The following is a 16744-nucleotide window of genomic DNA, read 5'->3' on the forward strand; positions in this document are numbered from 1 at the left end:
ATCCAGAACCTACAACAACAGCCACCTTAAAATTATACCATAGGTTACTTTCATGTATATATGTGTGTGTGTGTATATATATATATATATATATATACACACACACACATATATACACATACATACACATATATATGTGTGTGTGTGTGTGTGTGTGTGTGTCTGTGTGTAAGGTAAATACACAGAGTCAGGCATGAGAATTACACACTACTTTCAGAATCCCAATTAATGCAGTGCTGTAGAAGACGGGGTAGGGGGAGGAAGGAAGGGAAGCTAGATATTTTGAGAAATCCTTTAATGCAAAATTTATGTAACATACTTTGTCAATACGTTCAAAATGCGTCTATACTAGAGGCCACGCAGACAACAAACGTAACTATAGCATCCTCTAAACTTATCTGTGATCTTCTTGGTAAGCTGGTTTTTATTGGTTTGAGCAGGCTCTTTGAGAAGCCCCTAGCTTCTGAGTGTTGCCTCTCCCTTCATTCCTTAACCTCTCGGATTCTTATCAAGAGCAAAGGTAGGAAGGAGGTGAATGCAGGAATGGAGAGGAAGAGAAAAAAATGTATTCCTCTCACTCTAGAGCCACCAAACTGTAGCTTCTATGCCCCTATGAATTCTGGGAGGAGATAAATGGTAAGAAAAAGAGACTGCACAATAGGAGAATTATTATTCACTTTTCTGAGGCTACGAAAAAAATTCATCCTTTTACCTATAATTAAACAGCATATAAAAATGAACCAACACCTTTGCTTTGTACAGGCATCTTTTCAATTCTGTGGAAGCGTTGGTTCATTTCTGCTGACAGGAGCACTCGATGGTAGATAGAAAAATCATAACTTAGAAAAAAAATCAATAAGCAAATTATTGCTTAATACTTTGGTGTTATGCTTTGTTTTGTTGTTTTGTTTTGTTTCGCTTTTGTTGTTGATGTTGATGTCTTGTATCTAAAAAGGCCAGTGGTATGTTTTCAAGGACACGCCATCCTGTACCTTCCTCACCCTGCTGACCCAGAAAGGTGAGTTTTAGGGACTGCAGTAAAGAATAACCTTGTCTTTGGCTTATGGTCAGGCTCTACCGTGGTAGACAGCTGGAGCCAGGTAGAGGAAATAGAGCCTAGTGTTAGACTTCTAAATCACAGGCCATGGTGTTTAGGCTTCAGTCTTCTAACAAACACGATTCTCTCTTTCCTCCCCTTCCTCCTTCTCTCTCCTGCCAATCTCCCTAGTAATTCTCTATCTGCCCTCACCTTTCAGGCTTTAGAAGGTAAGTCTGCTAGCTCAAAAGTAATGCCCATTTCCCAGTGGTTTCCGTCTACCCTGCCCAGGTTTTTCAAATAGTTCTCCCAAATCCCTTAAAATATCAAGTGTCTTTCAAAACCGTTTTGACACAGCTACCTATGAACAAATCATTGATATTCATGGCCCACCATGAATCACTGGAAATCCACAATTGCGTAAAAGAGCCTGCTTCTGACTACATATAGTGAATTTAGAAAATGACATGTTTGACCCTTCATTCTCCAGACCTGTACTGTCTAAGATGTTAGCCACATATCATATTCAGCATACTAAACTTAAGTTTAAAACAATAAAGTGAAATAAAGTCATAACCAGTCACTGGCTCCATTTTAGATAGCGGAGTCAGAAATCAATGCTACTGTCACAGAAAGTTCTACTGAAGAATGCTTTGCACACCAAACAAACATCTCCATGATAAAGCATAAAGTTTATCTCTACCTTTGGCTCTACCTTATCATCACAGGTGCAGCCGAGGTCAAAATCAGACTGAAGGTACATGATCCCTGGATAATTGGGTCTGCTGACTTCCTCGGGTATGGTTGGCCTAAAGGTATTTGTGCGTAGTAGGTGATTCAAACTTCCATGAGTTCCATTATTGGGAGCTGGCTTCAAGCCCAGGAGATCTGATGGAAAGAAAAGGATGGAGTGTTTCTTATTTGTTCTCTGATGCGCTACGGTAAGAATCAAAACCTATCACATTCCAGGAGCCTATAAACATTGAACACAAATCACAAGTGAAACTAAACTGCCACATCAGCCATTCCTTCCACATCTTCTGAACCATTCTGACTTCACAATGCCTTGCCAACACTTCTAGAAATAACACTTCTCTTCATTGCTAGAGCATGAATAAGTCATCCTCAAAAACCTGGAGTAGTAGAATGGTTCGCTCAGCCATTTTCTATGTGTGTGACCATGTTGGTACCATTGCCCTTCTAGACTTCTTCGTGACTTTTTAAAACCAAATTTTGAAATAAGACATAATCAATAAATACCCACAGCCTGCCCTTTAATGCACTCCACAAAAGTGTGGGGACAAGAAGAGGCTTTGGCAATATGCCTTGATGGGCCACCAAGGGATAAACGGGCTGATTTCACAGCAACTGAATGGTTGCCAAGTGGGCACACAGTGACTTGCCTAAGCTAAGAGACAGGACAGTGAAGAGCTAGCAGCCAACCTGGGAAAAAGAACCCAGGAGACCCGACTTTCAGACTCCCCCTCTAACCACCAGACTGGCACTCCCTTACTAAATAGGAAAAGCTGTCCTCATTCAGCAAGGAGAAGCTCAAGGAAGAAAAATAATTAGGAGCATAGAAATAGCTGGCTGGGATGCAAGCTGGCAAATTTTTCACTGGGCTGCAATGTAAGAGAGGGAGGTGGGAGAACGTTCTGTCTGCGTGGAACTCTTGCTTCATCGTGTCTCTGACCAACGGTGTCAAACTGTAATGCTATGTTAGATCAGCCAAAGGCTGCCAACACCAACACTATGAAAACTCCCCATTAGTCAACTGTTGAAGGAACACAAAGAAGCCTTAGAAGGGGGTGACATTCTGTCCTTTGAACCAATGGGCAAGTTACTTTTTTTTTTTTTTCAGGGAGAGGTCTTAGAAAATAGACACCTCATTTCTTTCTCTAGCAATAAGGAAATTCACTGACCAAAAGTTTCACCAGGTTTGATTGAACAAGTGACTTACCGCACATAACATTATAAAGTTCAATGTTTTCAAATGGAGGCACTTTAGTCCTGTACTTAAAAGTTGGTCCATAACCTACAAAAACAGTCTTGAAAAGAAAAGAAAAGAAAAGAGGAAAGAAAAGAAACACAGTTAACCATTTATGCTTCCATGAATAGCATCTCTTCTGTGTCTGAATTCCCTATAGCTTCACAAAGCCCATGATTCCCATCCCGCCCTGAGAATTATGAAACTCAATTTTAGTTCAGTTGTGTAGACGTACCTGCATGCTGTTGACCTTATTATCAAAGCCATGGTCACCCTGGAAAAAACATTTTCCTGACGGCTTCTTATAAACGTCCAAAGGTTTCCTACATTAAAACAATTTTAGGATTAGTTAGGATTTCTGCTCCAAAGCTTGCTGATAGAAAGCAACTTTGGAGGTACACAGGATCCCTGAAAAGATCTGAAGCCAAGTGTCTCTGTTTTGATTACATCATTCCCATGGCGATGACAAGGGACATCTGTTCATTTCTCTAGTGTCATGGCTTTGCTTATTACCCCAGGTTAAAGGGAAAGTTCTGAAAAGGAGTCAAAGTCCTCTCTATGCCTCACGCTTGGACTGAACAGAATATCTCTCCCTGCTATGTGCTCACAAGGCTCAGTCCCAAAACACAGGAGGCATTTTAAAATATTCAATGTTAAATCAATTCATAGAGATCTGCATTCTGTAAAAATATTTGTATGTAAACTTAACCTGGTAGGATAACAAAAACCAGAGCCCATGAAGTAGTCAATTAAACACTAACCATAGTAGAGTTAACAAAAGCCTGGCCTCACCTACAAAATCTATTTAGAAGTGGGGAGAGGATGAAAATATTGCTTGCAAGACATCATGACCATTCACTCTTACCTTTGTGACAGAAAAACCCCTTTATATAAATGTTTATGGCTCCTCTACCATCAAAAATGTTGATGCTTATTAGTATGAATATTGCCTAAGGATAGGCAGGGCACATATCACTGAAGAAGAGCATTTGGGGAAATTAAAGAAATCTAACAAGTTGGTTTCTACCCAAGAGTAACTTGGACTTAGGTTAGTAATATATATGTAAAATAATTCAACAATGCAAGACAGAACTTCAAAGGATTTAGTACCTGCCTTTGCTCGCCACTAAACTGCTCAACTAGTATCTCATTTAACCTCTGATCCAAAATGCCTTTCCATTTAAACTAAACAACTTCAAGTTGTTTTTTTTTTTTTAATTTCCCTAGGTGCCCCCAGCATTAAAAGTCCTTCAGAAGACATAGTCAGTCAAGCTATTTACAATATGTCTTTTATGAAACATTTCTATGTGAATTTTTGTTTATTATATGTGGTTCCAATAATTTCTGGATTTCATATCAATCTTTGCTTCTTTTACAGTACAGTAGGAGATTACATGCTGTGTGTGTGTGTGCGCGCGCTTTATATTGACACATTTCTAGAAGACCAACCTTTTCATAATCTTCTTGTGCTTAGCTATTAACTTATAAATTGTTGGCAAGCTCAAGTACATATCATAATTATTCAATTAGTACTACAGGCATACTCATAACACTTGCCTTGTAATCAAAGTTAGAAGAAGAATGACTGAGAAAACACTACTTTCAGGTCTACATAAAATGACTCAATTTGTGGCAGTTGACTCTGTACAAGTATCAGAGCCCCCAGACATGCTCTACAGCCGATTCCAAAGGAGAGAGTGGTCACCTGATCTAGGAGAGACTTTTGATGGAGGCAAACACCAGTCACATTTTGAGCAAGGCATGTCCACAGCAATAGAGGTTTCAAGATTAGCATTTCCAGAGGCTTTCCACAAACTCTGCTACATGCAACCACATCAATCAGGACCACATCAGCAACACCCTACCTGTATTTCAAGTTGTTCAAGGAATAAAACTTCTGCACAGTGATGGATGAAAAACTAAAAAAAAAGATGCAGGAACTAGAGATGTGGTTCTTTCTATTCTCATCAGTTATCTACTACACACACACACACACACACACACACACACGTACACACACACACCATTTAAACAATGAAATTTCCAGCCCAGATTTCTCTTAATGATGACCAAGAACCTTAAAGGATTTCCAGGTGCCACATAGGTACTTGCAAAGACGGAGACAGCCTCCTCTTGTTACCTTGCAACATGCCATCTGCGGTCGACCAATAAATGAATATCCTCAATTCTCCGGTTGTTGGCATAGTGCAAACGTTTGGGGAGGTGCTGTTTCATGTAAGGCTTAAAGTGCTGATCTGGTTTTTTACACTGAAATATAAGTGAATATTGGTCTTATGGAGGGAGGTTTTCTATCAAAAAAAAAAAAAAAAAAAAAAAAAAAAAAAAAAAAGTCCTAGTCTGTCTCTTGAAAATGGTGTTGGCCCAACAAAAGGATGGTTACTAAACAAATGAAACTTGTTACCCCTTATTAAATAATGTATGCTAAAAAGCACATAGGCTCCAAGGGACTTAGACAACTTTAGAAATAAGTCATAGGCTATCAGAGGGGTGAGGAATTCTTAATATAAAAATTCCTGACTCTTGAGCCCAAGACTGAGGACAGTTTAAAACTCAAGGTCTGTCCCAACTGCTTCAAATCCAGGAGTGGGAGGCGTGGTGGGAGGAGACGGGTAGACATGTGCAGGCCTATCTGATGATAAGCTCAAGGGCTTTGAAGTCTCTATCTGGGACCAGGGGGAAGTAGAAGATGGGGGAAGATCTGTTTGAGAGTAAGGAAAGATTTGATTAATCATGAGCAAATACTGCTCAGCTTAATAAGAAGAACAAAGCCTCAGTTTGGATCATCGCCAAGACCATTGGGGAGAGGCTACAGTTGACCTCGGTCCAGAAGTTTTGAAAGATTAGGAGAAACAAATACACAGGACTGCAGGTCAGTGAGTAAAATGTTCCTAACCACCCACCGGGAAAGCAAACATGGGAAGGTGATCGTGTGGAAGCTGCGCCAAGGGCAGAAGCCTTGCAACACTTACCGTGAGGTTAGCAATAATGACTTTAGGGTCATCTGTGCAGAAAAAGGGAGAAAGATTTCAAAACATAGTAACAGAGAAAAGTGATTTTTTTTTTTTTAACAGAGACTCGGTGCTTCCACCCCTTTGACTGTCATTTTGAACAGATGTGTAACTGGGTATAGGTATTTCATATTTCAATAACAGAGAGGTAGCTAAACCAGTGGCACTAAGCCCGCAGCAATCTGCACTGCACGATGCCAGGCTCCTTGTCTAGAAAGGAAGTCTTCTCCCTTCCAAAGCTCAAGAGTACTGCTAGGTGACTTGCTTCAACTTTTCCCCAAACAGATCCCTGTGCGGGCCTCCCATGAATTTATTGGCAGTTTCATGCCAGGAACTGAGCTGGTCATTTTTAGGGGTCTTTCATCATCCCTTCCTGTTTCTCTGCAGTGCTTTGGAACAAGCCACCAATCACGGCAAGATGAGATTCTAATGCAGCAAGTAAGCAGTTTCTGTGGTGACATCATAGGTATAATCACATAGGTGAGCACTGCTTTGCACCTGTAGGCTCACGTGTGTGTGTGTGTGTGTGTGTGTGTGTGTGTGTGTGTGTTCACTGCCAGGAGACAAAGACTATTTCAGCCTACACTAGGAACTAGACTAAAGTATGGTGAAGATGTCTGTGTGTGTACTGGATCTTATTTGTCAAGGTGCCCCTCTGTGGGGATTGTATGGAAAAAGAGATTGTAGGCTGTTTGTTTGCAAAATAATTATAGAATCAAGAGAAAGGAAAGAGTTATATTCAGAGGAGACCCAGCTCTCCCAACGCAGCTTTCCCTAGCCCAGAAACATTAGTGGAACTGCCCGTGTGTGTGTGTGTGTGTGTGTGTGTGTGTGTGTGTGTGTGTGTGTATGTGTTTCACTGCTCTAGTCTCTGGGGCTTGGTGCTTAGTAAGTACCACATAAACATCTGCATTTGTTCATATTTGTGGAAAATGTACCATCTTTAGAAATTTAGTCCTAAAGCTCTGAAATGCAAAGGTAAAATGTAAACCCCACTTCTACTCAAAGTTTGATAGCTGCATTTAATGGGTAGCAAGCAAACGATCATGGCAATGATATCTGAGTCCATGCTGTGCACCCATTTCTCTCTAAGAGCTTTGGAGGCCCTTCTATGATCATTCATTCAAAATGATACCAGGTTACAGGATGACCAGAATCTTCAACCAGCCAATTAGTTTTAAAGGTAAGGGGGCTTACACCCTGGAGCACAGTACACAGTCTCACTGAGCTGGCCATGCTCTGAACCTCTACACTCTTTGGCCTTGTGAAACACAGTCTTCACAGGGACTAAACAGAATAAATCCATATCTTTTGATAGTTTAGAGCAGCGGTTCTCAGTCTTCCTAATGCTGCGACCCTTTAATACAGTTCCACGTGTCGTGACCCCCAACCAAAAGATTGTTTTTGTTGCTACTTCAAAACTGTAATTTTGCCACTGTTGTGAATCATAATGTAAATATTTTTGGAGATAGAGGCTCATCAACCGGGTAGAGATGAGAACTGCTGGTGTAGAGAAATCAAAAACACAGGGCCACTTCAGCCTCAGACACTTCCCAGAGAATTCTTAGGAAATGCCAAAGGCATTTGTTTGAGACATCAGTCCTTCAAATGTAAACTCATCATCATTTCCTGCTACCCAGGCCACTGTGAGTGAGGAAAGGGTGAGGTGATTAAGAATCAGCTAATTGAGGTGGACCAGTTGCTTCAGCCAGTAAAGTACTTGTCACCGTGCCTGACAACCTGAGTTTCATTCCCAGGACATAGTGGAAGGAATAAACTAACTCCCATGAGTTTTCCTTGTACCTCCATACATGTTATGGCACATAGCACTATTGTGTGTCTGTGTATACATACCTATGAACAAAATAAGCAAATGCAATATAATTTTTATTAAAGAATCAGCAAATCAGGGTTCCAGTTGGAGCTCTGCCACCTACTGTCACCCTCTGAGCTAGCTCCTTCAACCCTCTCTCTGCCTTTAACTTCTGTCTACAAATATAATGACAATACATATCCCATAAGGATACTGGAGGAATTAAATAAGATTGTGTCTATATTCAGCTGAAACAATAATAAGGCCAAGACCTCATCTTTGTACTCAACATATAGCATTGATTACAGATTAAATACAATGTAATTATATTTGCACAGTCTCTTATTTAATCATCACCACAGTCCTTAGTCTATGCATGAGGAACCTGAGGCACAGTGTGTTAAAGTTGCTTCTCCAGTGTCTCAATGGGAGCTTAGAAGTACTGCAGTATGGACAACAGTATATGGTCACCATTGTGCTTTTCATGGACCAGCTCACTGTCTCTCAAAATGAATGGAGAGCATAAATATTTCACTATAGGTATTATGATTCCAAAGGCCCCCAACCAAGTTTCTCATCTATTCAATCTCCCCAGTAAATCTACTCAACTTACTGATGTCAGAAATTGTTTTTCAGATAGATTTGCAAATTTGCCCATACACCTTAAAATGCAGGTGCTAAAAATAAAGAGGCTTGTCCTCCAGTTCAAGGGAGCAAAGGTACTGAGGCAACAAAGGACAGAAAAGTACATGGAAAAAGAGGAAGAAACACCAATATTTTGCTGATTTCCCAACATTGACCCTGGAATGTGTCCCATTTGTGTCGACGTAGGAATATAACTTTGTCAACTTAGGAGCATAACTCGGGAAAAACTTAAGTTTCCAAAGCTTTAAGCTTCATGTCCATGGTTTATTATTTTGAGGTTCTGTTTTAATATAGCATGTCTCAAGTCAAACTATATATATGCTTATAAATATAAAATATATGTGCTCATATGAAAATGCCCTTATATAACATAATATCAGGTATAATTAATGTGTATGTGCATGATGAAAAAGACTTTATGAAAATTAAAAAGAGCTATGTAATTTTCACAATTGGGATGACAACAAGACAAACCAGAAGTTTGTGTTAGCCGCATCTCATACCCTAAACATGCTAAGCAAGTTAAAGCAAAGGCTCATAATTTTCTAGTTAATTTTTTTCAATTTCTAATTTTTCAGAGTAGTTAACAGACTGTAAGAACATAGTAGTTTTCCTCTCATCCACTCTGTAGATCACTCTGACAAATAAAAAGAGCCCTCCTTCCAGGAGGTACATAGGAAATCTGAGGGGAAGGCCATTGGTTCTGTCAACCCAGAGACTTACCTTCACCAAAGTGACCAGCCTGCCCTTGAAACCTGAAAACTCTCCCATACAGATAGATCCTTATATTGTAAACAGGCATAAAATTAAGTGCAATTTCCACGTGATAAAAACAAATGCAAATGTTCAGTAGATGATGCTCTGCTCAGAACCACTGTAAATAGTACACGTTGATGTGCACGAAAGTCTTCATAGGTAACAAGTCTTCTATCGACAGATCAGGAAGTTGAATGAAGCTCAACTAGGATTTCTTGCCCAAGCTTTCTAGCTGCAGAGAACAAGTCTTTACCTCTTCCATCATTAGTTGAACTTAATATTTTCAGGACCAACTTACATTTAGGATTATTGACAGACTTGGATCGAATTCTTCCTAGAGTTCCAGGCACTAAAGTAATATCATCCACGTTAGTCAGATAGTTGCTCAAGAACTCAGTTCTGTCACATGTCACATCTTCCATTCCTGTGGGGATGAAAAACATAAACACACACACAAGTACTGTCAGGCAGTATTAAAATTTAAATTCTAAAAGAAAAACTGTACACCCACTAAAGATTGCATTGTAACATTTAATTAAATCTCTAATTAGATTCCAGCAAGTTAGAGAAAACATCACAACTGAGATTGTTCTGATGTGACGTTTTAAAGTTGTATCTATATAATCTTTCTCCAGAACACTCATTTAATCATATCATCCCACAGGTAACAGAGGTTGAAAGTGTGTCACCTCAATTATTACTTTGAGTTACTGAGCAAGAACAGCAACACCAAAAGCCATGATTAAGGTCCAGTGAGACAGCTCAGTGGGTAAGAGTGCTTATCCCCAAGCCTGACCACCTGAGTTTGATCCTTGAAACCCACTATGGTACTGAGAAACAACTGACTCCCAAAAATTCTATTCTGACTTCTACATGAGTGCTATTGTCTCTGTCTCTGCCTCTGCCTCTGCCTCTCTCTCTCTCTTTCTCTCTCTCTCTCTCTCTCTCTCTCTCTCTCTCTCTCTCCTCTCAAAATAAATAAATAAATAAATAAATAAATAAATAAATAAGATAATGTTTGAAAACCACAAACTATTGACATAATAAAAGAGATTATCCTTTAATTGCTCGAATCTGTTGCCATTAGAATAAGGGACAGGGTGGCACAAATGACTGGAACATGCACTTCTACTTCTATTTTGCAAAATGTCATTTGTGGGACTGGAAAGATGGCTCCGTGGTTAAAAACACATACTGTTCTTGGAGAGGAATCAGAGTTCACTTCCTAGAAACCATGTCAGACCAATTTCAGCTGCCCATAACTCCAGCTCCAGGGGTATCTGATGCCTCTGAACACACTCACACACACACACACACACACACACATTTAAACAATGCTATTTCCTGCTCTCTTTCTTTCTAGAATGTCCCCTGCCTTAAGGATATAATCACATCACGTCACCATCTTCACTGGTGGCCTTGGGTGTTACTGACAAAACAATACTGGCAAGAAGAAATGGGGGAAAGAAAACTAAAGTCATCCCAAATGACCACCCAAAGGGAAAAACAAAACACTGCGGAAAAAAAAAAGTTTTAAACAACATAATTGGAACTGGAAGGGTAGCACCTATCACACAGAAAAGGTCTATTGAGAAAACAAAAAATTAATTGGTCAATATTCATTCCTAACCCTAAATTTGGTTTTTGTCTTCTAGAGGAAGGAAAATTTACAATATTTTGAAAACTAATTTAAATCCCAAGATTATAGACTCAATCAGCTCTACAGATCTAAATCCCATAGAGATTGTTAGAATTCACAAGTTGACCCAGAACAGTGAGTATTTACAGTGCAGAGGTCATTCCCCACCCCCAACAACTGGTGACAACCCATTCTTATGGCCTTACTCTCTGAAGCTCTAGCTTTCAAGTAAACAATCCAAAACTAATTAATAGAAAATTTCAAAAACAAATAATTTATAAATTTTAAATTTCCATTCTAAATAAGATAATGAAGTTGATTGCTAGCCTGTTCCATTTTATTCAAGATGAAAGTCTCCATTTAGCCAAGGTATCCACACAGTAACTAAGAACAGTCGTTATAACTCTTAATACAGCATACTCTGTTTAAGAGCAAGGAGCCATCTCGAGTGTCATGCCAAATACCATTGGATTTGTGTTATTTCTAAAATTTACAATGATAGTCATTATAATTAGAAAAAAGTTTAAAGACACTTGCAGTGTATTTGGCATAATTCTAACACTTCTCTGGATGTTTAGCTTTACATAGTGAGCTTATGAATGCAAAGAATGCTGCTCTGCTGAGCATTGATGTGGCAGATACTGCTAATAAAATTGCCTGAGGTCAGTATTTCTATTTTGGTCAAGCTTCAAGAATGGCATATATAGCTTGAGCATGCTAGCCATTTTTATCCTGGGAATGCTTTTATTCCTGCCCATCATGTTAAAGCTTGTCTTTCACAACATCAACATGTTGGCAGCTAAAGTGCATGACTTGAAACTGAAAATGGACCCCCAGACAGAGTTATTAATTTAACAGGCTGGCAAGCCAAGGATGGGTAAGATTCTGCACAGAGCCTTACCAACCTAAGACAGAAATGCATTGCTTTTGATAATGCATATTCCACAATGGATAAGGAAGGCATTCTTGTCAGAATGACCTAAGACAGGGTCAGTCTTGTTTATAAAATAAAAAAGGGGGAGAGGCAGAGAGCTTTGGGGGCTGCTTGGCAAGAATCTGACATTGGCCAAAGACAAGAAAAAAAAGGCTTCAGGCAGGAATCTGACACTAGGCTAGAACGAAGAAGTAATTTCAAGCAGGAATCTAAATCTTAGACTAGAACAAAGAAATAGGCTTCAGACTAGAAAATTACTTTGGACTAGGACAGGGAAGTAGGCTCACAGATATTTTGGTCATCCTGATAAGCCCTTAGAAACAGTGATCATGGGAGTGATCACAGAACTTTGTTTATTGCCTTGCTGGTTCCTTGACTATTTGCATTTATCGTATTGCTAGTTCCTCAACCTAGAAATGACCTTAATACTTGCATGTAATTAAAATGGTATAAAAGCAAAATGGAGGAGGGGAGATGGGATAGAGGGTTTGGGGGGGGGAAGGGGATGACATCTGAAATGTAAATAAATAAAATATCCAATAAAAAATATATCACACTCTAATTGATTTTGTATCATCCAAAAATATATTTTTATCACTATGGATTATTGTTAATTTCTTACTATGTCAGATTTATAAATGATATTTTATCACAATTACAAATGTATCAGAAATGATAGATACACAGTGTTTAGTACTATCTGCAGTCTCAGGCGTCTACCAGGAGTCTTAGAACATATTTCCCTTGGATCAAGAGAGACCACTTAATTGCCTTGTACAATCTAGTATGCTAATGTTCTCTAAGACGGAAAATAAATGATTTTGTAAAAGGTCTTAAGGTTTTAGAGTAAAGAAATGTAATCCAGGGTGGTTGAGATCTGCTACAAGTCAAATTACTACTTCTGAGGATCCCAGATCAATCTATTTTTTCTTTCTAAAATTTTATTTATTATTGTTGTGTATATTCATAATAAAGGGTGCCACAGTACACATGTGGCAGTGAGAGGACGACTCAATGAACTCTGTTTTTTTCTCTGTACCATTTCAGCAATTCCAGGGCCTGAACTCTGATCACCAGGCTCACATGGCAAGCATTTTTAATGACTGAGTCATCTTAGTGGTCTTCCTTTTCTACTTCTTAATATCAATTAGCATGAAGAAAGAGCAAGACATGTTTTAACATAACAAAGTCATGTGTCTTTTCTTTTAACATGGAAACTTTCCAGATGAGAAAGTTAAAATAAACAGTTTTGTGTTCTAGTAAAACATTACCCCAGAAAGGGAAAAAAATCTCCAAAAACAGATGAATGGAAGATGGAAATAATATTCTATTTGTGACATTTCAACACTGTAGCTTCTGCAGTTCCAACATTGAGCAATGGCCCTTGCCTACAGCGACCATTAGGCAAATGTGCCCAGGGTTCCTCTAGTATCTTCTACCCTCCAGGCTGACTTCTCCTGTGTGGAGCCAGTGTTTTCAGTCTGCAGATGAAGGACTGAGAATTGCTAAGGTGGATTTCATACAATATCCAATGTACTCAAGTGTCATGGTGTGATCTGAGGTCTACTGAAATTCATAGTAGGCAACCTACCTTTCAGAAAAAAAAAGTGCCTTGGCTTTCCAAAACTAATGAATCTGTTCATTTTAGCAATCTGCATATTAAGAACGGGTTTTAGTTTGCATGTGACCTTTATGGTGCTCTGACATGTGACTCACTGGGACCTTAGATGTCTGCTACTAACATGTGAGCTAATGTTCTCCACACTTCTGGGCAACTTAAATCGAATTAGTGTGTCATATGCTTACCATTTCCACCCAGTCTACAACTTTCCACTAAGCCAAACTAGTAGAGAATGATCTTACAGAGGGTATCATTTAATCTACTGGGGGGGGGGCAAGTTAGCATCCACAAAACCCACCCCTTACCCCAGTTTCTCAGATCTTCTAGAATGCTCTGGAAATAAAATCTCAGGAGCCAAAATAGAGCTCGGAAGTTTCACTATTATTAGCAGAACTGTCAGGAAGTCAATCAATATTTTTACACTCTACTAAAAAGGAAAGACCTCAAATTCCAAGGTCATTATTATAACTTACAGTTTGATAGTTTCAGAACTTAGATGACACTCTCTAGAACTGAATCTGCATGTCTGTGAGTCATGCATGTTAAATGCTCTCTGAAAACTCAGTTGGTACTGAATATGAAGTTCTCTCTCTGTTAACTAGATTTCAGAGTACCAGAAGGTGCTATGTAGACTACTAGGGAGAAAAAAAAAAAAAAAAAAATCAACAGTCTCACACAGCTGTGAATTCTGTCAACCGCAAGGAGCAGTGTGGCAAGACAGCCCCTGGATGTAATAGTAGCATGAACAGTATGAGGGTAATCACTCTGCTTGGATTTCAGGCCTGCTCGATAGGAGGAAACACATTTGATAATATCAATCTGGCCACGAGAACATGATCCAGGGGTAAACCAACTGTTATTATTTAGCTAAGAGAACACAGTGTACAACTGCCTTCTACATTTGTATTTCTATATCTCAGATTAGTGCAGCTCTTAGACCTCATCAGGGTTAGTTTGTTTGCTGTGCAATGAACAACAATTAATACAGAAACTCACAATCTGACAAAATGCAGAAACTAAGTTTCTGGAGTGCTCAGCTATAAAGGGAACATTTATATCACAACCCTTTCCCAAAGACTCAGAGACTAATGCAGAAGACAGGGTGAAAGTAACGTCGAGCTAGAGATGGAGTCAGGGCAAAAGAGCACCAGTGATGAGTGGGGAAAGAAACATGAGCCCCCATCTAACTGAAGAGCTACTGACAGTTTGTGAGTCCTAGGGGAGGGGGAATCAGTTTTCTGTAAGAATGTAACCCCTGGTAAGTCTACCATGTTCCAATCGATGGCCCCACAGTCTTGGATATATGAGTAGCACAAATTGGACTTAGGAAATTATTTTTTTAAAAAAAAGACACAAGGATGGGAGAAAGTGGTAGAGATGGGGAGGCTGGTTAGATCTGGGAGGGGCTAGGGAGAAGGAAGGAAAGAGGAGGGAAAGAGGAGGAGGGACAGAGAAAGGGAGGAGGAAGAGAGGGAGAACAGGCTACTTCCTACACTGATTCTTTCCATTAATAAGTTTCCTATGTTGAGTCCTTGATTTTGGCTTTGGATTCCCTCGGAGAGCTCCAGAAAACCATTTTTTTTTCTTTTCTAAAATGCTATATTTTTGACAAGACCTCTACATCTCTAGCTTCTTTACATATTTAAAATTATTATTTTAGCTACACAACTTTGTACACTCCTTCTGGAGATATGGTTCACAGAGGCAGGAGTCTGTCACCTGCCACGTTGACTTCACAGAGGAAGTCATTCCTACCACATGTAAACTGTCTGAGAGACTTTAATAGGAGACAGATTTTTGCAGCAAGGCCTCTCCTGCAAAGAACATGAGGATGAAGAAATCTCCCCCATCCCTGTGTCTCTCATAAGTTATTATGTGTTATGACCTAATTTCTTTCCCTATCCTGAAGCAAAGGGGAAAAAGGAAGTTAAGAACAGAATTTTGGATTCAGAGAGCATGGGTTCCTTTGTTCAACACCCTGGGAAACTTCTGTCTTTTCAGTTTACTTGGTTGGTTGGTTGGTTGGTTGGTTGGTTGGTTTTTGGTTTTTGAGGCAGGGTCTCACTGTGTAGCTCTAGTTGTCCTGGAACTAACTCTATAGGCTGGCTTCAAACTCACAAGGATCCTGCCTCTACCTCCCAAGTGCTAGGACTAAAGGCATATACCACCACCACCACCCTGTGAAGCTTCTGTCTTAACAGCAAATTAAAAATGAATCCTTACCATGGTCTCCAACAAAGATAACATTCACACAACGGTGCAGCTTAAGTTGTTTTAGTCCGTCCATTAACTGCCCCACGGTCTTGTCAATCTCCCTCAGAGGATTTGTCATCTGTAAGAAGCAAGTCAGTCCTCACGTATTTATTTATGTATTTTTACCTTACAATTTCCATAGTTCTTCTACCCTTAGAACATTCTAAAAAGAAAACTTCTGGCTCAGAGGCAGAGTTTTGTCAAGGAAATATTTTCCTTTTTTTTTTTTTTAATGGTAATAAGCTATAAGTACCTTGCAGTCTCTTTTGAGAATAAAAAGCTCTCCTTATCCCATCCCTTTTGAAATATTTTGATATGAAAATATCACAAATTACTGATATAAATCCTTTTTGAGGGCAAAATGGTTTTTCCATAAGGTAATCATATTCTGTAAATCCAAGAGTTTTAAGAGTGAGTAGAAAGTCAGATGAAGAGTGTAAATCCCTTTTTCTCTGTGTAAAATCACCAGACTTTGAATGATGGGAGGAGGGAGGGAGGGAGGAAGGAAGGGAGAGAGAGACAGAGAGAGAGAAGAGAGAGAGAGAGAGAGAGAGAGAGAGAGAGAGAGAGAGAGAGAGAGAGAGAGAGATGCTGAGGGAACCAAAAGCATTAACACTGGAGGATAAAATCATCACCTCCTGGGAAATGAATTAGAACAACGTTAATAAAACAAGATTCGTGTCCCTTGTTCCACAGACCATAACTGCCAACCTCAGAGAGCAACCAATTGTGGAGCCGACCTCAGGAGAAGCTACTGTTTCTCAACTTCATTGTTTTCATGCAGATTAAATAAGAATGGACAAGAATCCTAACAAACAGAAATGAACCTCAGAACTCCTTCTAGTTAGACTAATGAAGTACAAATTTCCAATTCTTATCCGAGCAACATTTCCAAAGCCCAAGAAACACAATCCACCATCTCTCACTTTAGCTCCAACGGGAGTCATGGGCGCTCACACAAAGGATTGCCTTCGGGGTCTCATCTCTGATTATGAAACAGAAAGTTTTAAGAAACCTCCCTCCAGACAAAC

The 16744-nt window shown here is 39.5% G+C and overlaps 1 protein-coding gene and 1 long non-coding RNA gene across 11 annotated transcripts in view; one reads left to right on the forward strand and one right to left on the reverse strand.

The window, feature by feature from the left end:
• Positions 1-16744, reverse strand: part of Enpp2 (ectonucleotide pyrophosphatase/phosphodiesterase 2) — a 114760-nt gene that overhangs the window by 22355 nt on the left and 75661 nt on the right. For 5 of the 9 annotated variants that reach the window (XM_076911356.1, XM_076911355.1, XM_034516262.2 and 2 more), the window contains 7 exons: positions 15684-15792; positions 9565-9690; positions 6014-6045; positions 5164-5291; positions 3259-3346; positions 2997-3084; positions 1740-1924 (listed from right to left, as the gene is read on the reverse strand). In XM_076911356.1, coding sequence (XP_076767471.1) covers positions 1740-1924; positions 2997-3084; positions 3259-3346; positions 5164-5291; positions 6014-6045; positions 9565-9690; positions 15684-15792 — 756 coding nt within the window. The remainder of the gene's footprint in view (positions 1-1739; positions 1925-2996; positions 3085-3258; positions 3347-5163; positions 5292-6013; positions 6046-9564; positions 9691-15683; positions 15793-16744) is intronic. The other 4 variants (XM_076911358.1, XM_034516263.1, XM_034516261.1 and 1 more) reach the window with 1 other exon arrangement.
• Positions 5775-16537, forward strand: LOC143434075 (uncharacterized). 2 transcript variants are annotated; one of them, XR_013103268.1, is made up of 3 exons: positions 5775-5913; positions 6440-6532; positions 16410-16537. It is a non-coding gene; the product is annotated as an uncharacterized LOC143434075 (long non-coding RNA). The 2 variants fall into 2 exon arrangements; XR_013103267.1 differs by lacking the exon at positions 16410-16537 and adding an exon at positions 9931-10035.

This window comes from Arvicanthis niloticus, chromosome 13, assembly GCF_011762505.2.
Source record: "Arvicanthis niloticus isolate mArvNil1 chromosome 13, mArvNil1.pat.X, whole genome shotgun sequence".
Lineage (NCBI taxonomy): Eukaryota > Metazoa > Chordata > Mammalia > Rodentia > Muridae > Arvicanthis > Arvicanthis niloticus.